At 44.1% G+C, this 20,586-nt stretch overlaps 1 protein-coding gene across 44 annotated transcripts in view; it reads left to right on the forward strand.

Annotated features, from left to right (window-relative positions):
- The window catches only part of MAPK8IP3 (mitogen-activated protein kinase 8 interacting protein 3), a 155,210-nt gene that overhangs the window by 64,451 nt on the left and 70,173 nt on the right, over positions 1-20,586 (forward strand). For 17 of the 44 annotated variants that reach the window (XM_043523495.1, XM_037910626.2, XM_037910624.2 and 14 more), the window contains 3 exons: positions 3,916-4,060; positions 9,774-10,020; positions 15,486-15,588. In XM_043523495.1, the coding sequence (XP_043379430.1) occupies positions 3,916-4,060; positions 9,774-10,020; positions 15,486-15,588 (495 nt within the window). The other 27 variants (XM_037910637.2, XM_037910639.2, XM_043523487.1 and 24 more) reach the window with 4 other exon arrangements.

Below are 20,586 nucleotides of genomic sequence, written 5' to 3' on the forward strand. Positions count from 1 at the left end.
AGCTCCGGTGGGCCTTGGCTGGGGCAGGGGAGAGGCTCCTCTCCCCTGGCCGCAGCAAGTCCGGGGCAGGTCCTCACTGGGGCCCGGTGGGGAGGGGCGCCTATCCCCTCCACGGCAAGTCCTCACAGGGGTAGAGGCATCTCTCCCTGACGGAGCCCTGAGCCCCTGTGTGGGGCTTAATAGGCAGCTGCACAGCCGTGCAAGTTAGAGGGAACTTAATTTATTGGGGCCTGTTTATTTTTCCCCTGCCACTGTAAAGTGAGCCTCTCTTAGGGCCACGATTCCGCTCTGAGGGAGAGGGAACCTTTAAAACATCTCTAACAGTGACCTGAAATGCTTTTCTCTACCTAAAAAGAGTAACTGTTTTTAAGTATGGGATCTTGGGACCTTCAGGAGTAAAAAGCGCTGTATATCTAAATGCAAAGCTGGTAGTCTCCCCTCAAGTGGTATGAAGGTCCTATTTCTAATCCTGGAACTGACTATTGGGTGTTGGTGTTTCAGGCCAGTATAATGTAGGGGATGGAAATTCCACAGGCTAGTATAATGTTGGGGGTGGAAATTCCACATTCAGGAGAAAAAGTGTTTCTGTGGCAGGTTATTGAGAAACTAAACTAAAATTTGAAGCTGTTTAGGGGACTGGAATGATAGAAGTAGTCTCAGGGGTGTGGATTAGTGGGCAGAATGCAGGTGAGGCAGCCAGAGGTGTGTGATTGATGTAGTTTATCACATGACTATGGCCATCAGTAATGTGGTGAGTATGCAAAAGATACTGTATAGATAGAAAACAACTCATCTTTAACTGTACAATATTGGCAAATTGTCTCCAGAACTATAGTGTCTACTAACATTAGAAAGTAGCAGACATTTTAGAATGACTCCTCTTGAGTAACATTTCTAAAACAAAACCAAATCAATGTACCTAGGGGTCAAGGCTCTGGAGCAGGGCCGGGGATGAGGGGTCCAGGGTGTGGGAGGGGGCTCAGGGCCCTGATATCCGATATCATTTATGTGCTGTCTGTATCAGAGGATTCCTCCATCTGTTATGAACTGTCCATTTGTGAATAATGGGAACCTCAGGCCCAGATTATAATGGAGGTTTTTTGGGAAAAAAGTAGCATCCCAAAATTCTTTGCTAGGCTACTTGGGAAATGCCCTTCCAGCCCTCTGCCAATCCCAGATGGGACACAGCGAGCAGCAACTCCCACAGTTTCCCTGCCTTGTCAGAAGCTGTCATGGCAGCAGAATGGACTGACATATCAGCACAGCATGTTCTGGCTTTCATATGAGCAATGCTAAGAATAGAGCTTGTCAGGGTTCCCGCCCCACTCCAAACTCTGGGGTACAGACGTAGGGACCTGCATGAAAGACCCCCTAAGCTTATTTTTACCAGCTTAAAGTTAAAAACTTCCCCAAGGCACAAACCTTTCCTTGTCCTTGGACGGTATTGCTGCCACCACCAAGTGATTTAGACAAAAATTCAGGTAAAGGGTCACTTGGAGTCCCTTGTTCCCCAGAATATTCCCCCAAGCTCCTTCACCCCCTTTCCTGGGGAGGCTTGAGAATAATGTGAGTACTGACCAGACCCTTTGTCTCTAGGACACTGAAAAATCAATCAGGTTCTTAAAGGAAGAACTTTATTTAAAGAAAAAGTAAAAGAATCACACCTGCAAAAATCAGGATGGAAGGTAACTTTACAGGGTAATAAAAAGATTTAAAACACAGAGAATTCCCCTCTAGGTTCAGCTTCAAAGTTACAAAAAAACAGGAATAAAACTTCCTCTTAACATAGGGAAAATTCACAAGCTAAAACAAAAGGTAATCTAACGCATTTCCTTGCCCTTACCTAAAATTTTTGTAAACTTAGGTCCTCATTTCAGGTATGTTTTCAGGAGATGTTTTTCCTGCCTGGTCTCTCTCTCTGTCCAGAGAGGGAACAAACAAAGAGAGCACAAACAGTCTCCCCCCCCCACATTTGAAAGTATCTTCTTTCCTTATTGGTCCTGTTGGTCAGCTGCCAACCAGGTTATTTGAGCTTCTTAACCCCTTACAGGTAAGGATTCAGTACAGCTGCTCAGGAAGGATTTTGTGCTACCCTTAGCTGTATGTTTATGACAGAGCTACTGGATGTTTTCTTTTTTTCTCCCCAAGGAAATTAAATCTCTCCAGGCTGCCTGCTCACTCCTTAACCTATTGCGTCAGCTCCTGTGTTAGTGCATTTGCTCAGGTCTCAGGGGCCTCAGGTTCCATTACAATCATTTCATGCAGATCAGAAGTGGAGCCGTTATAATGGTCTCTTGGCTGTGTCCCAGGAGAAATGTTCTCCATGTACAGGAGCAGTGTTCCACAAAATCAGCATGGAACCTGCCTGAGAAAGGAAGCATGTCTGTGTTTGATAGGAAAAGACTGACCCTTTACTCCTGCCCTGTCTTTAATGTATTAAATCCAACAAGCCTGTATGCTTGTTTGGTTTTTTTTTCTGTTAAGTCTTAATATCAGTTTGTTGATCAGTTTGTCTCCTTATCCTGTCCCTGAGCCAAGTACTTCTGTTAATGGGGACCACAGCTGGTAGTGTTTTTAAAAAGACATTTGAGGGTCCAGAATAATCAATTCTCGCATGTAGAAGGGTAAATCACACACACCTGTGCCCACTAGGCCCTAGCCCTGGGGAAAGACATGGATCCCAAGGGAGGGAAGATGGCAATATCAACACTGGCCTCCTCTCCTGGGCTCATTCTGCAAGGTGGGTCAGCTTTAATTTGCATCTGGAGCTTCACAGGAGTTCTGCTATTGGAGGCTGATAAGGGCATTTGCTAAATCAGTGCATCCTCTGGCCATTCTCTGTTCCCTGGTCTTTGGGCTGCTCTGGTCATCTGCAGCCATGTGTCCCTGGCAAAAGAGAGCTTGTGGATGCTTTGTTCTGGTGCAACCTCTTCCACTTGCACCCCTTACTATAGCCTTTCTCCGCTGGGGCTCAGCCTCACAGTCTGTGCCAGCAGATGTATATACACATACAGCCCATAAAGCTAGCAAAGCTTCTGCAAACCAACAGGTGGGAAAGATCATTCCAGCCATCTGTCCAAATGAATGATGTATGCTGGAACCTGTCCTGAACTTTCCATAGAGAATATAAGTAATACATTTCATTGATTGGTGAAAACTGCATGTAGTTGCCACTTTCCTGTTTTAACACCTGAAATCATACATTTTGATTATGTATAGTAAAATATCAGAGGCTGGATTGTAATTGGAACAGACTCAGATCTGAGATGAGGAAGACTGAGGGTGAAGTGGGAGGACCACCTCTACTGTTGCCTGTTCCTGGGACCCCATGAAGGCCACCCTCTCAGAGCTCAGTGGGGTCAAGGCTCCGCTATATTGGGGCAGGAGGAGGAAGCAGGGGACTATATTCTCTGTGGCATATCTCCCTATTGGGCCTTCTGGTTCCCAAGGGGAAATGCTGCTTAAATGGGATGGCTGTGCCCTCAGCCCCCTCTATAAACCCCAACTTTTCCAACCACAGAAGGGGTCAGTTAAGTCAGCCTATGAAGTCTCCGGCCCTTCACCCCTTCCTATGGGTTCTCCACAGGAGGGCTCAATCTGACGCTAGGAAACACTCCCAAAGGGGGTGATTTATAATTGGATTGTATGGCAACCCAACTTTGAGAGTGCCTTTTAATGAAGAGATAAGGGTCATCTGTGTAGCCTAGCAGTAGACAACCCAATTTTGAATCACAGAATCAGCTGCTTACTCATTCAGGCTATGGGAGTTGGGAGTCAACTCAGCACTTCAGAGGTGGGAATGGGATTCAGGCCTTGTGTCATGTGAAACATTCATCACTGTGTTGGATGTGTACTTTCTTTACCATAAAGATGCTGTGGTTTTGCTAACAGATTGTTTCCTCTCTCTTTCTTTAGCAGGAAGGAGCGTCCTAACTCTCTGAATGTCTTCCCCCTTGCCGATGGAATGGTACGTGGGCAGATAGGGGCCAAGATCATCCCCACAGTGGACCACTGGCACTTGAGTGACCTCGGCCAGCTGCAGTCCAACTCCAGCTACAAGGTTTTATAGATTGTCACGGAACAAGGGTTTCCTACTGTCAATAGCATCCTACATCTTCATAAAGACAGAGACCCACCATGTGTCCATAACCCTTTGCAGCCTCTCCCTTTTGTACATATGATCCTTTCTTAGAACCCTGGGTAGGATGATAGACCTTCAGATGCTGATAAATTTGATGTAGGGTGGAGGACTGGTTTTGACACAACTCATGTTTTTTGTCACTTTCTGATTTTTGTTTCAGTTCTAATTCCTGCTAGTTAGTGTTTTCTGCTGATGGAGTCTGACCTTGGTTGAGGGAAGTGTGTGTGTGTGTGTGTGTGTTTGTGTGTGTGTGAGCTAAGTTAAGCATCCCTCTTGCCCACATCCAATGCTGTTTATGAATTTGGTGGCGGAAATGATGGAACCAGTCTTCTGCCCCATCATGGGAACTGTGTCTCACTTGGGGCTGGGCATTCTGCTGCTGTGCCATAATCTGCCCTTTCTAGTTGATCTTTGTTTTAATCTTCCTGTCTTTGGGTTCATCTACACTAGACAAAAAAGGTGCTGCCACCACCACTGATGGTAGCAACACCTAATGCCTACAATGTATCGAAAATGCTTTGTGTCATTATACAAATCACTCAGCTGTTATAGAGTGATTGATACAGTGGGTTGCATTGTGCCACTGTGGAGCAAGCCTTTATGTCACCTTCATAGTCTACACTAGTGATCTGCTTGCGTGGACAAGAAATCACAGCACTGCAGCTATACTAGTGCTGCTGGCCCTCCCACCGCCATCCTACAATGCTGTGCTTCTCCTTTCAATAACTGATTTGTGCAACGAGCCCCAGCAACTGTATCCCTAGCATCACCCCCAACATCTTCCCCAAGCTAATGCCCTTTTGCCTAGGGTTCCACAAGATTCTGGTTTCCTCGAATCCTTTCCAGCAGGCCTGATAGCATTTGAGGTATTTGTGAAGCTGTGCCTGGAGCATGCTGGTCATTTCCCCCCAGTTCCAGTAGGTGTGACAATAGCTGGTCTCTGCTGGAAAAAAGTCAGCTAAAGTACACCAGCTTCTCTGAATGCATTATTTTAAAAAATCTGTTTGAATAAAATACCTTTATAAACACATCCATTTATTAATATTAAACTGGGCAAAACGGAAGCTGTTCTCCTGTAAAATAAAAGTTATAAACCACTAATGCTGTAAATAACACTAAAAATGTTGTGGCGGGGTGATGGGGCAAAGAGAGAAAGAAAATATTATATTTCAGCCTCGTATGTTACCCTGGCCTGTCCATGGCATCCTCATTGGGAGGTGCTTCATCAGCAATTTCCAAACACTTGAGGGAAAAACCGAAGAAGGAACATTGGAATGAAATTGCTTTGATTTTCCAACTATCCTAATGAGGCCATACTGCCACCAAATGAAAGATGGATCTTAGTTCACATTCAGTGGCACTCCACCACCACTGATTTCCCCTTAGCTCCCTGGGCTACTGGCCTAGCAGTGTGAGGGCATAGTATCTCAGGGCACATGCACAGGTCCTTGGGTAGGACTGAAACAATTCTTGGAACCCAACCAATGCTGTTCCTTCGAACCAGAAACTCGGGATTGGCTGGCATAATGGTATAAAAGTGTGATGGAACACTGATCCTGGAAACTTAGCCAAAATGCCCAGAATACCGTTCAGATCTTGTGATAATTTGCAGATTTCCAAAAAGCCCCTTTTCTGGAGAACTGTGCTGAGAACTGAGATAAGAGTCCCACAATGCACTGGTGTGATCAAGGATGGAGGGATGTAGAAATGGCACAAACATTTTTCTATAAACTGATTTGCAGTCTGCCTGTGCTGCACCTCTGCTAGGAGACACAGTCCAACCAATGCTTGCATGCACTCTTTATCCCCATGGCAGTGCATTCCCTAACACTTTCATTTAATCAGTTCTGTGTATCTTTTGCAGGGGAGAGTAGGGAGAAAGATGGAGTTGGATCCATTTTAATAGACTTGATAAGGCTGCTGCTCTGTAGCACAGAGACTAAAAGCTTCTTACCCATAGCTGTCTGCAATTTATCAATAACTCACTCTCTGCATTTCAGGAAATTCAGCAGAAATTTAAATAAAACTATAGAAACCTTGAATTCTGAGTTCAGGCAGTGGAGGTTACTAACTGTATCTTTTTGTAATTTGTTTATGCTTGTATCAGGCAAAGAAATCAATTTATAATGGAAAGAAAATATTGTGCCTTGCTGACAGTGTTCAGCTATGAGCATATCCATCAGGTAACAGTGATAAATGTTCCGTGCTTGTTAAGAAAAGACCAATTATGGGACACTGGGTTTAAGGAAGGTAGCCTCTTGGGGGTGGGTTATGGAAAATCCTGGATGCATATGTTGTTAAGGTAGATATCCTAAAGCATAATAATTCATAGCTTGTGGAAGATATAGCATGAGTAAGTGTTGGGTAGTGGAGGATACTAAGTGGGTAATGGGTTCACTGATTGGGATGGAGGTGTGCAAACCTCTTAATGGCTCTCCGTTAGGCAGTACTTTCTGCTTGAAGTATTATTTAATAAATGCTCTTGCTTGGCTGTTGAAATGCATTGCAGTGCTGCAAATATTTTATGGTGACTTTACTATGCTTTTCTTTTGTGGTGCTCTAAGTTCTTTCTGTGTTGGGAACATAGCTGATGTTCCACTGCTATCAGGTGCACACTGATAGCTTACCTGCCTGGTCTTTTTTCTTCTAACTCTCTCTGAGCTGATTTTTCATCTTCAAGAGTCTGATTATTAAATATTTTTACATTTTCATTATTATTATTATTTTGTATTTATTTATTGGTTTTTGCATCTTACTTTTTGTAACTAGATTAGGTTTTGTTTTGCTTTTTTACATTTAACATTTTATATTTTGGAGATTTAGTCCTTAATGCTTTTTGAGTTTGTTTTTGTGTACTGTATTTTCAGTGTTAAAACCATAGAATTGTGGCTACTCATGGTGACATATTACTCCTATGAATTTTGGGCTTTTGCAATGCATTTTGGAGGTCATGGCTACACATCTGAAGTTTAGGAGGCTCACAGGTCTGACTCTAGGTAAGTGGTGGCTATGGAGAGTATCCTTTTGTATGTGAAGGATTATGGAGATCGCCCCCTGGACCGTATGATAGCTTGTCAATGAGGGAGATTTGGTGGTAGAGAGGGGAAGAAGGAATATCTCAGCAGTGTCTAGTAGAGTTCCTGGAAGGTTAAAAGGAATATCTTGGCTTTATCTAAGGGTTTTGAAGTGGATGTTTCCAAAGTAGACTGGTTGGCTGTGGAGAATATTCCATAAGTAAGTGGAAAATTAAGATGCATAACCAGCGGTGTGCGGTAGACCATGGTGGTTATCCCATGAGTATGTTTTGATTGAAGGGAAGCAGCAACACATGGGGCATGCTTTTGAGACAGATGTGGAATAGGAGTAGCACCCATGGCATTGGTGGTTTAGTGTTTCTGAATGTGGTTTCTCTGAATAAGGACTGAATTGCAGACTGGGCCACGTATCCATTTCAAAGCTATGAGCTCCTTCTAGGCTGTGGTATTGAGAAGGATGATAGGCACAGTGCATGCAGCAACATCCCAGAACTCTGCCAGATGTCTCAGGCTCAGTTTCTGGGGGAGGGTTTTATTTACATTTTACACTGACTAACGGTGCATTTTTAGCCCCTTTGCTTCCAGGCCTTGGGAGTGCACTGGCAGGTGTTTGTCAAAGTAACGTAAGTCCCAATGCATTGGAGTTGTCCACGAAACCCTCTAATTTGATACTTTGCCCTTGCACATTAGAATGGAAGCACCCAGAATAGGAATTTTAAAAAGTTGTGAGCAGTCTAATATTCAAATATAGCAGCCTAAGTAAAATGCCTTTATTTCAAATTTGATGCCCAAATCAGCAAGTAGATTCACAAATGACCATTTAATGCACCAAGATGATGATCTGAACATCCATACAGGAGAAGTGGGTGTGCTATTTAGGCTCACAATCCAAAAAAGTCAAGCAAAAAAAGTGGATAAAATTTGATAGCAACATTGTAAAAAAACAAACAAATTCAATTTCAGTGTCTGCGCCATAAATAATCAGGAAATGGGTGTGGCACAGGACACTTGGTTTCCTTACTTCAGTATACTGCAGGAATGAGCATGGACAGGGAAACTTCAATGTGTTTCTAATTAAAGTAGTATGTCAATAACAGGTACTTTCTTTTTTTTTAAATAAAGAATGCATGGCTGCCAAGGGTTACATTGCCATTTTTTCCATTATCTTCATTCCCATCCCACTTGTAACTGTTTTGTTGCATCATAAAATCGTAAGGAAGGAGGACTGTAGAACACAGACTTCCAAACAACTGAGGTGCAGACATCACAGTTCCAAGACTGTGAGGCCTAAGGTAGTAGCTAGTTTTAAAGAGTAATTAACAAACTAAGTAGAAGCAGGTTTCAGAGTAAGCTTCCTAGCAACTGCACAGAAGATAAGATGCAAATAAGGATGGCAATAACTATAGTAAGGAAACGGGAGGCGCGGGTATATATCAAATGGCTTTTCTACCTAACTGGAAAACATTGTAGTATGTTGCTCTAGAAGTTCAGGCAATGCTTTAAGTGGCCTCGGGGTGGGAGGTGTGTGTGTGTCTGTCAGTTTGTCTGTCTGTCTGTGTGGTTAGAAACCCTGCCAAGAAGACCAGGGAGATCTCATTTGGGTCTGAGGCCAACTGGTCACCGATGAGAAGGTGAACTTGCTGAGTCTGAAACAGTGCTTCCTTAATTGGCAAGCAGGAAGTGCAGCATCAAATGCTGTAGTATTCTTGAAAGCTTCCTGTATTTTTCAGGATGTGGTAGGATGAGGAATGGGACCATAATTTATGTTGAACAGGGACTCGGTTGTGCACATTTCAGGTTGGAAATACATCTCAAGGGTTTATTTATGACATCTTTTGATTTCTGAACTCTTGGTCCTGTCTTTCATCCAGTTGGGGAGAACCACATGTGTTGTCATCCTGGGTCCATGCCTGGCTGTCTTCTACGTGAGCTGATACAGGCATGTAGCTCTCCCCTACTCGTGAAATAAGACCATTTCAGCTTGATTACCACTTTACTTCAGCTGCCTAGTATCAAAAATACTTACCTGTCCCTTCAAATGAAGTGGTAGCATTAGAAATCTATTAAACAAGTTCTGTGCCAGTGACCTACTGTAATGATGGATCCAGAGCATCTATGAAGCCGCTTCATAGAAGGCTGTATCACTTTCCAGAAATGATTGTGCTTTCCTTCTTGCACTGGGTACCTTGGAAGACATTGGCCTGATTTTCAGAAGTGCTGAGCGCCCATAAATCCCTGTGAAGTCAAAGGGAGCTGCAGCTGTTTTTCACCTTTGAAAATCAGGTCACATTCCTTTATGAGTAGACCTCATATCTCACATAACTTCTGAAGACCTGAAATGCCATCTGTGTTGGTAATAAAGGAAGAGGGGGATCAGTATTTAGACCAGGTAGGATTTGCTTGCTGAGTTCTGCACAGGAACTTGCTATTCATTTGCAGTGCCAAGCAGGCACAATGAGCTCTGGGTGTTGAGTTTGTGGTACTCATTTCCCATAATTTGCTATAAAGGCATCCATCAATCCAGTAAATAAGAAATTATCTGAAACATATAGACGTGCTTTTTCCTTTCTGTTTTCTCCTTCTTTGCATTGCCATAGTGCCCAAATGATGAAATGTCTGAATCTGGGCAGTCTTCTGCAGCTGCCACTCCAAGCACCACTGGGACAAAGTCCAACACACCAACCTCATCTGTGCCCTCTGCTGCTGTCACACCCTTAAACGAGAGTCTGCAACCCGTCAGTGACTACAGTGGCACAGCCAAAAACAATAAGAGGGCACGGGAAAAGCGGAACAGCAGGAACATGGAAGTGCAGGTCACCCAGGAGATGAGGAATGTCAGCATAGGTATGGCAGGTGTTTTCATCTGTATATATTCTTTGCTAGCCAACCTGTTGCATGCCTACTTTGATTTTACAATGCCCATGTATGTCTTTTATTAAATACCGGAAGAGGTCTGGGGGGACTGAAGGAATAACTAGCTTAGTTCAACTGAAAGACAATGCTCTCTGTTTATTAAGGGTACAGTTGGAAGTAGGGGACTAAAGGAGGGTGATATGCTCATTTATGCTTGATGGTAGGACTATGCTTGCTTTTTGGACAGTAGCATGTCTTGTGGAGGAAAAATAAAAGATTCATTGACATGGATCTAATTTCCAAGTTTATTGCAACTGACTTAGAGGAAATTTCTTCTGGAAAGCTCCCAAATGAGTTCCTGACAAAGTGAAACCACAAAACAGAAGAAAAATCTTGCGCTGTAGACTTTGACTGAGGATGCCAGTGTTGAAATCCCATTTTGTAATTATATTAGCAGGCTGCTTGCTACCAGGACCACAGTCCCCTGGCTGGCACTTACATACTGGGTGCCTAACCAATAAGTTGGTATCTTTTTAGTGATGTAATTTAAGCCAGCATAGTATAATTCTCCGCACTGGGAGACAGACATAGAAGTCTCGGCTCTCTCCACTCTCCATCACTGGCCTGTGTGGGTTGGCAGGAACTGTCATAGAATCATAGAAGATTAGGGTGTGACGGGTTCTGTCACAGAGAGCCCCTTAGGACCGTCACCTGACGTGCTGGAATTACCTCTGAGCCCGTTTTTCACTGCCAGCTTGGGTCTCCAGAACCCTGCCTTGTTGAGCCAGACACGCTAGTCTGCTGCAACACAAACCCAGGTCTCGTCCACGCCCCCAGAGCTGCAGACTTTAATCAAAAACTACTCAGCAAGTCACCTATATCCAGCACCCAGACATCCAGTTCCCAATGGGATCCCCAAATAAATCCGTTTTACCCTGTATAAAGCTTATACAGGGTAAACTCATAAATTGTCCACCCTCTATAACACTGAGAGATATACACAGTTGTTTACTCCCCCAGGTATTAAATCACTTACACTCTGGATTTACTAATAAAAGGAGTCAGAGTAGCTGCCGTGTTAGTCTGTATCTGCAAAAAGAAAAGGAGTACTTGTGGCACCTTAGAGACTAACAAATTTATTTGAGCATTATGCAGCCGATGAAGTGAGCTGTAGCTCACGAAAGCTTATGCTCAAATAAATTTGTTAGTCTCTAAGGTGCCACAAGTCCTCCTTTTCTTATTAATAAACAAAAGTGATTTTATTAAGTATAAAAAGTAGGATTAAGTGGTTTCAAGTAATAACAGACAGAACAAAGTAAGTTACCAAGCAAAATAAAACAAAACGCTCAAGTCTAAGCTTAATACATTTCAGAAACTGAATTCAGGTAAATCTCACCCTCAGATGTTCCCATAAGTTTCTTTAACAGACTCAATGACTCCTGAGTCTGGGCCCAATCCTTTCCCCTGGTACAGTTCTTGTTAGTTCCAGCTCAGGTGGTAACTAGGGGTTTTCTCATGACTGCCTCCCCATTTGTTCTGTTCCACCCCCTTTTATATCTTTGGCACAAAGCAGGAATCCTTTGTCTCTCTCTGAGTTCCCGCCCTTCCTTCTAAATGGAAAAGCACCAGGTTGAAGATGGATTCCAGTACCAGGTGATATGGTCACATGTTCTGTGAGACCCCAAGCCTCCATTCTTTCTGGCCTGACTTACACAAACACAGGAAGGCTTACAAGTAAAGAGATCCATTTACAACCAATTGTTCTAGTTAATGGTGGCTTAGGATCCTGATGGCTCCCATTAATGGCCCACACTTTGCATAGTTACAATAGGACTTCAAAGTAATACTGCATATTTCTAGCTTTAGATACAAGAATGATACATTCATACAGATAGGTTGAACACACTCAATAGATTATAAGCTTTGTAATACCTTACAAGAGACCTTTTGCATGACGCATATTCCAGTTACATTATATTTACACTTATTAGCATATTTCCATAAAACATATGGAGTTCAATGTCACGTAGGGTTGGAAGAGACCTCAGGTCATCTACTCCAACCCCTTCTCAAAGCAGGACCAACCCGAACTAAATCATCCCAGCCAAGGCTTTGTCAAGCTGGGCCTTAAAAAACCTCTAAGGAGGTTCATCCACCTCCCTAGGTAACCCATTCCACTGCTTCACCACCCTCCTAGTCAAATAGTTTTTCCTAATATCAAACCTAGACCTTCCCCACTGCAACCTGAGACCATTACTCCTTGTTCTATCATCTGCCACCACTGAGAACCTGCGAACACTGAGAACAGCTGAGCTCCATCCTCTTTGGAACCCCCCTTCAGGTAGTTGAAGGCTATCAAATTCCCCCTCACTCTTCTCTTCTGCACACTAAACAAGCCTAGTTCCCTCAGCCTCTCCTCATAAGTCTGTGTCCCAGCCCCCTGATCATTTTCGTTGCCCTCCGCTGGACTCTTTCCAATTTGTCCACATCCTTTCTGTAGTGGGGGGTCCCAAAACTGGACACAGTATTCCAGATGTGACCTCACCATGCCAAAGAGGGGGAATAATCACTTCCCTCAGTCTGCTGGCAATGCTCCTGCTAATGCAGCCCAATATGCCATTAGCCTTCTTGGCTACAAGGGCACACTGTTGACTCATAGCAAGAGAAAATCAATACCAAGAGAAAGTTAGTAGTAAACATATGAGGCCGTCGCTGGTGTAATTCCAGTGGTGATAATGTATTTAGACTCGGGATAAATCTGTTTTGCAGCATGTCTTCCCTCTGCCCCTGCCATATACATTGCAGTCCACTACAGGAAGCAGCAGAGGGCTGCAGCTCCAACACACTTTAAAATAATTTTCAGTATAGTCACGTTTACAATTGCTGCTAGACCTGCTGGGTATTGCTTAAAAAGTTTGTACTGGAGAGTCATCATCAGTGTAGCCTGGAGGAGTGTCTTCCATTTCCATGAAGGCTAATGGAATTGCATTGGATTGGATTAATTTGATCCACGTGAACTGCTTAGGAGAAAGTACCTGAATGAATGGGCCAGAAAAACCCCAATGAGATGGAAGATTCTTGTCAGTCCCATAATGGATGCATAAAATCTGCTGCTTTTTACCATGGAGAACTAGACTTTAGAATTTGGGGTAGATGGGGCATGAGCTCCTGAGCTATTATAGAGGAGTGCATGCGACATCAAACCTAATTAAGACTTCAATAGCCTTCTGGGTCCAAAAATCTGCCCTCAGATATATGTGTACAACTCCATCTGAAGTCAACATGTATCTGAGGGCAGAATTTGGGGCCTGGATATTAAAGGCATATAGTTTGATACCCAGGGGCTAATTCATCCCTGCTATAACTCTGCTGAAGATATTAGAATCATAGAAATGTAGGACTGGAAGGAACCTCAATAGGTTATCTAGTCCAGTCCCCTGCACTGAGAGAGGGGAGGAATAAGTACCATCTCCACCATCCTTGACAGGTGTTTGTCTAACGTATTCTTAAAAACTTCCAATGATAGAGATTCCACAACCTCCTGAGGTAGTTTGTTCCAGTGCTTAACCACTCTGAGAGGAAGTTTTTCCTAAGGTCTAACCTAAAACTCCCTTGCTGCAATTTCAAACCATTATTTCTTGTCCTGTCCTCAGTAGATAAGGAGAACAATTTATCACTCTCCTGTTTATAACAGCCTTTTATGTACGTGAACACTGATACATTTCCCTGCCCCCTCTCCCCCGTCTTCTCTTTTCCAAACTGAACCAAATAATTTTTTTTCGATCTTTTGTCATAGATCATGTTTTCTAGACCTTTAATCATTTTTGTTGCTCTTCTCTGAACTTTCTCCAGTTTGTCCACATCTTTCCCAAATTGTGGTACCCACTGGATGCAGTATTCCAGTTGAGGCCTTATCAGTGCAGAGTAGAGTAGAAGAATTACTTCTTGAGTCTTGCTTACTACTCTCCTGCTAATACATCCCTAGAGCAATTCAAGGGAACTGAACACCTTTTTAATGGACCATGTTCAAGCTTGATAGCTGAAACTTTTGCCACAGCTGTTATTTCTGCCATGTCCTTAATAAATGTAACATAGGAGCAGCACTCAGTGCTGGGGGCAAATATGGATGACTTGAAATTTCAGTATGGTGTGTTTTTTGCAGCTAGACTTAAAATGTGGATGATACAAGTGCATCAGAGCAGAATGGAGAAGACAGGTTTCTGAAACTGAGGTCCAGTGTTCCGAAAGGAGTGGAGAGGGGCTGGATTTTCCTTGTAAAATCATAATTTTCAATGGTTGGGGAAATCTTCAACTTTTTTAAAAATTAGAAACTTGAGAACCATTGGTATAAGGAGCCCTATTGTGGCAACAGATGCACACCATGTTTTGTTTTAAAACATGATGAATGTTGCCAAGTGTTGCACATTAACAACCTGAAGCAATGAAATAAATACTATAAAGGTATCATGGGTTTTATACTTCCACTCTGAAGCTGTTTAACAGGGTCAATAAACCCCAAATCTGATGCAGTTGGAATTCTAGTTTACTTTATGAACTAGTGCCTGGATCCTGCAAGACTTTCTGTGTAGGCAGACCCTGTTGCCTATGTGGAGTCTGCCTGTATAGAACAACTTCAAGACTGGGTTCTAAAACAGTTTAATCTGTTGCATACTCTATAAGTCATTTGGAGCTTCATCTTTCTTCGTTCATCAAATAATGACTCCAGAACATGCATCATATTAGAAACAGATTAGGTTGCATGTATTTGGTACATTGCTACTTCCACTTCACAATTTCATATAATTAACAGTTAAATCAGATGTATGCATGAGAATTTGTATATTCAAGTTGTTCCTATTTAAAGTGATTCAGTCATGATTTATAACTAATAATTTTTGTTATAGAATAAATTAAATTACTGTATGTTTTTATATCTTTTACAATGTTGCAAAATGAGAGGAGGTTTTTACTGAGAGATTAAAAGGACATTATTTGGTGTTGAATCTTTCTTAAGTGACCGTAACTGTGCCCAAAAAAGATGACCTCATTTAAAACAATTTTACCTTTAGAATTCTGGAGTTATTTTTAAAGTTTAATATCCAGAAGTATTTCATTACCCCAGCCCAGTTACCCCACTGGCTGATGGTATTGCCACTGGCATGCTTCCAAGAATCCCCTATTTCTCACACCTGTTCATGATGGTAGATCCCACTTCCGTCTTTCCCCAGGAATTTTGGAACTCACCTTCCCAGCTGTAGTTTGTGACTCACTAGAAATCAATCTACACTCTAACACTTTGCACATGGTACCATAGCAATCTTAAGAGTGCTCCCCATTATCCTTTTTGATACCCAAAGAGCTTAAGACCAGTCAGAGACTACAGTCCCTAGAGTGGAACAACTGTTGGCCTTCTTTTCTTCTGGATCTGTCTCTTATCTCTGTATTATCTTCTGTAGGAATGGGTAGCAGTGATGAGTGGTCTGATGTTCAGGATATCATAGACTCTACGCCAGAGCTGGACATGTGCCAGGACCCCCGACTGGAGCACACTGGAAACAGGTACTTGCTTTTATCTTTTGTAAATATGCTATTTACTCTCCTTCATGTAACTTCGAGGACTGAAGAGAGACTCTGGGTTAAAGAGTTTGTGTAATTTATGCTGCATAGAACTATAATACATGTTAATGCGGTGGAGACACTGGTGTATGAGCAATCATTGGATCCTTGCTTCCTCTGCCTAGTGCATAATGAAGGATCCCTCAGGCACAAAACTCCCTGTTATCATGGGAAGAACACAAGCTCAAAGTCTGTGTTAGAAATCTCCTCCAGATGATCCACAGTTGGACTGGTTTTAGACAGTACAGTTTGCCGTGCTCCAATGAGAGAAGGGAAGGTGGCATGATAAAAGAGAGAGGACAGACTAACGAGGTATGGGGTTTACGGGCTGAAGTGGTGAGACCTCACCTGGAATACTATGTGCAGTTCTGGTCTCCCATGTTTAAGAAGGATGAATTCAAACTGGAACAGGTACAGAGAAGGGCTACTAGGATGATCCAAGGAATGGAAAACTTGTCTTATGAAAGGAGACTCAAGGAGCTTGGCTTGTTTAGCCTAACTAAAAGAAGGTTGAGGGGAGAGATGATTGCTCTCTATAAATATATCAGAGGGAATAAATACTGGAGAGGAATTATTTAAGCTCAGCACCAATGTGGACACAAGAACAAATGGATATAAACTGGTCATTGGGACGTTTAGACTTGAAATTAGACGAAGGTTTCTAACCATCAGAGGAGTGAAGTTTTGGAGTAGCCTTCCAAGGGAAGCAGTGGGGGGCAAAAGATCTGTCTGACTTTAAGATTAAACTGGATAAGTTTACGGAGGAGATGGTATGATGGGATAACATGATTTTGGTAATTAAATATTCATGGTAAATAGGCCTAATGGCAGATGGGGTGGGATCTGAGTTACCCAGGAAAGAATTTTCTGTAGTATCTGGCTGGTGAATCTTGCCCATATGCTCAGGGTTTAGCTGATCTCCATATTTGGGGTTGGGAAGGAATTTTCCTCCAGGGCAGATTGGAAGAGGCCCTGGAGGTTTTTTGCCTTCCTCTGTAGCATGGGGCACGGGTCACTTGCTGGAGGATTCTCTGCCCCTTGAAGTCTTTAAACCACGATTTGAGGACTTCAGTAGCTCAGACATAGGTGAGAGGTTTTTCGCAGGAGTGGGTGGGTGAAATTCTGTGGCCTGCGTTGTGCAGGAGGTCAGACTAGATGATCATAATGGTCCCTTCTGACCTTAATATCTATGAAAAGAGAAAAAGCCAATTGTCTAGTAAACAGTCAGTCCTGAATTACATTTCAAAATCCAGATCCTTCTCAGGTTTCATAGAATATGAGGGTTGGAAGGGACCTCAGGAGGTCATCTAGTCCAACCCCCTGCTCAAAGCAGGACCAATCCCCAATTTTTTCCCCCAGATCCCTAAATGGCCCCCTCAAGGATTGAACTCTCAACCCTGGGTTTAGCAGGCCAATGCTCAAACCACTGAGCTATCCCTCCCCCCACATATAGGTTTGCCATATATAGGTTGGCACCCGACAATGAGTGACCTTTTTGGTGAAGTTCTCTCTTGCTATGGTTTATGCTTGATTAGAACACCAGCTTCCCCTTAAGTGGGGGGTTGCCTGAAGGCCATTCATTTGGTGCATCAGTGCTGCCAGGCATATAATAGCCTAATGTATGTATGGCAAAGAGAGGCAATAAAGGGCAAGTGTTTTATATGCATATGGTGAGTGGTCTTCATTTGGACAAGCACCGTACAGGGGAGGAGGCATGAAGAATTTTGATGATGCAGGAACGAGGAGTGAAGTTTCCTCTTAGGATGGTATGGCCAGAATGTGTGAGAGGCATGTGTAATATTCTGAGAACAACAGCAGGAGGAACCACTGTAGCAGAGCCAGTTGTGTGTGTTGTATGCCATGAGAGTGGCCGATGTTCAGACTGATTATTCTTCATCTCATGAGTAGAGAAGAATCCCAGGGATGCAGCTACAAGGAGAGAGCCCTTTAATCAAGGAAATCTGTGCACCAAGAAGACAGACTGGGGGCTGCCGGCTGGAAGCACAAAGTACATTGGGGTTACTGAGCCTTGGACTTGCTGCTTTATCATGCATAATGCTTCCTAAAGTTTCAGTTATTAAATTGGTCAATCCAGAGGTGGTCCTCTTGCTGCTTTTGCTGCCCACTAGTGAGGGTGTCTGTCTCGGAATATGTTGGGCTGCAGCACTGTTATTTATCTCCAGTTCTTCAGTGGTATCAAATGCTAGTATAGCCATGGCGGTAAAAAAAAATCCATGTCATAGAATCATAGAAGATTAGGGTTGGAAGAGACCTCAGGAGGTCATCTAGTCCAACCCTCTGCTCAAAGCAGGACCAACACCAACTAGATCATCCCAGCCAGGGGTTTCTCAAGCCTTAAAAACCTCTAAGGATGGAGATTCCACCACCTCCTTAGGGTAACCCATTCCAGTGCTTCACCACCCTCCTAGTGAAATAGTTTTTCTTAATATCCAACCTAGACCTCCTCCACTGGAACTTGAGACCTTGTTTGGTCATCTGCCACCACTGAGAACAGCCGAGCTCCATCCTCTTTGGAACCCGCTGTGACAGGTCCGGCACCGCAGCGCCCCTTTGTGGCAGGATGGGGTGGAGGGGCCTCACCACTCTTACTTTCCCACACCCGTACTGTAAGGGCATTCCAATGTGGCCCAATGGCCGGTTTCCCTGTACTCGTCCCTTAGTCAGGGTAGTGGGACCTAACGGCTTGAGTCCATGTGTCGCCTTGAATATTGGGCGGTGTGGCCTGACGGCCACAGTCCACATAAATCACTCCCTGTGTTGGAGCAGTGCGGCCCAGCGGCCAGAGTCTATACAATCCCCCTCACAAGCGGGGTGGTGCGGCCCAGCGGCCAGAGTCCATATAACTCCCTCTCAGGCTGGGAAGTGTATCCCAATGGTGGTGTGTGGGGGGTAGGGGGACCTGGGCCCACCCTCTCCACCGGGTCCTGACCCCAGGCTCTCCTATTGGCAGGGTTTCCCCTCACGCTTAGCTCAGCAGGGATCCGCCCGCAACACGCCGAGCGTCAGTGCAGCTTTAACGTTGCCCGTCTCTAAAATGTCCCTGGGTCACTTCCTACCCGCAATGTCATCTTCTCCACTCTGGGGAGGGGGGTCCTCCGGTCCATCCCCTCCTGCCAAGACCTCTGTCTGGGATGTTGGGTGCCTCCCGGCTTGGTTGGCCCCTGGATCCGGGAGCTTTGGCTGTCCCTCCTCAGGAGCTCCTTCTCCTCCAGTAGTCAGCCCAGACTGAGCACCTTTGCAGGCTTTTATACCTATTCTCCAGTTGGAGCATGCCCAGCAGGGCTTCCAGGGCGGGGCTTCCTCTGCCAGGAAGGAAGGGTTAACCCCTGAGATACCAGTGCAGGGCCACTGTGCCCCGTCACACCCCCCTTCAGGTAGTTGAAGGCTGCTATCAAATCCCCCCTCACTCTTCTCTTCTGCAGACAAAAGAACCCCAGTTCCCTCAACCTCTGCTCGTAAATCATGTGTCCCAGCCCCCTAATCATTTTCATTGTCCTCCGCTGGACTCTCTCCAATTTGTCCATATCCTTTCTGTAGTGGGGGGCCCAAAACTGGATGCATTACTCCAGATGTGGCCTCACCAGTGCCGAATAGAGGGGAATAATCACTATCTGCAGGCAATGCTCCTACTAATGCAACCCAATATGCAGTTAGCCTTCTTGACAACAAGGGCACACTGCTGACTAATATCCAGCTTCTCGTCCACTGTAATCGCCAGGTCCTTTTCTGCAGAACTGCCACTTAGCCACTTGGTCCCCAGCCTGTAGCAGTGCATGGGATTCTTCTGTCCTAAGTGCAGAATTCTGCACTTGTCTGTATTGAATCTCATCAGATTTCTTTTGGCCCAATCCTCCAATTTGTCTAGGTCACTGTGGACCCTATCCCTACCCTCCAGCATATCTACCTGTCCCCACAGGTTACTGTCATCCGCAAACTTGCTGAGGGTGCAATCCATCCCATTATCCAGATCATTAATGAAGATGTTGAACAAAACCGTCCCCAGAACTGACCCCTGGGGCCTTCCGCTTGATACCGGCTGCCAACTAGACATCGAGCTGTTGATCACTACCTGTTGAGCCTGATGATCTAGCCAGCTTTCTATCCACCTTATAGTCCATTCATCCAATCCATACTTTTTTAACTTGCTGGCAAGAATACTGTGGGAGACCGTATCAAAAGCTTTGCTAAAGTCAAGATATATCATGTCCACCGCTTTCCCCATATCCACAGAGCCAGTTATCTCATCATAGAAGGCAATCAGGTTGGTTAGGCATGACTTACAACTGGCCAGCAGAGTATGCCTCATCTTGTCAGACACAGCTGACCACAGTGCCTCATGGATTCATGACCTCCAGGCTAGATTACTGAAATTTAGTATACCTAGGAGTGAAGCTACACAACCTGAAATAAGTTCCAGTGGTACTGAACATTGTTGTCTGTCTGCTTAGCAGAATGCTGTGAACATACCACCCAGCTGCTCCACTTTCTGCATTGATTCCCAGTACAGTAGAATGCAGTTCAAGGTGTTTATTCCAGTATTCAAACCAGTCCATGGGATTGGCTCTGGTTACTTGAAGGTTGCCTCTTCCTCAATGATCATGACCTCCCACACCACCTGTGTTCCATTGGAGCCATGAAACTGTCAGCAAATAAGAGGAAGCTCATGTGTGCAGGAAAGAGAACTTTCACAGGAGTCAGACCAAGAATCTGGAACTTGCTCCCAACTGAGGATAAAAAAGACCTTGCTGTTTCCAATACTAAATGTAAGGTTCATCTCTTTGATTACCTTTTCCTAAATAAGTCCTTCATACACTCACACATATATAGCCATGCATACATGCTCACTAGAAGAACAAATTTCAGAGTAGCGGCCGTGTTAGTCTGATTCCGCAAAAAGAAAAGGAGTACTTGTGGCACCTT

Source organism: Chelonia mydas, chromosome 10 (genome assembly GCF_015237465.2).
Source record: "Chelonia mydas isolate rCheMyd1 chromosome 10, rCheMyd1.pri.v2, whole genome shotgun sequence".
NCBI classification, from domain to species: domain Eukaryota; kingdom Metazoa; phylum Chordata; order Testudines; family Cheloniidae; genus Chelonia; species Chelonia mydas.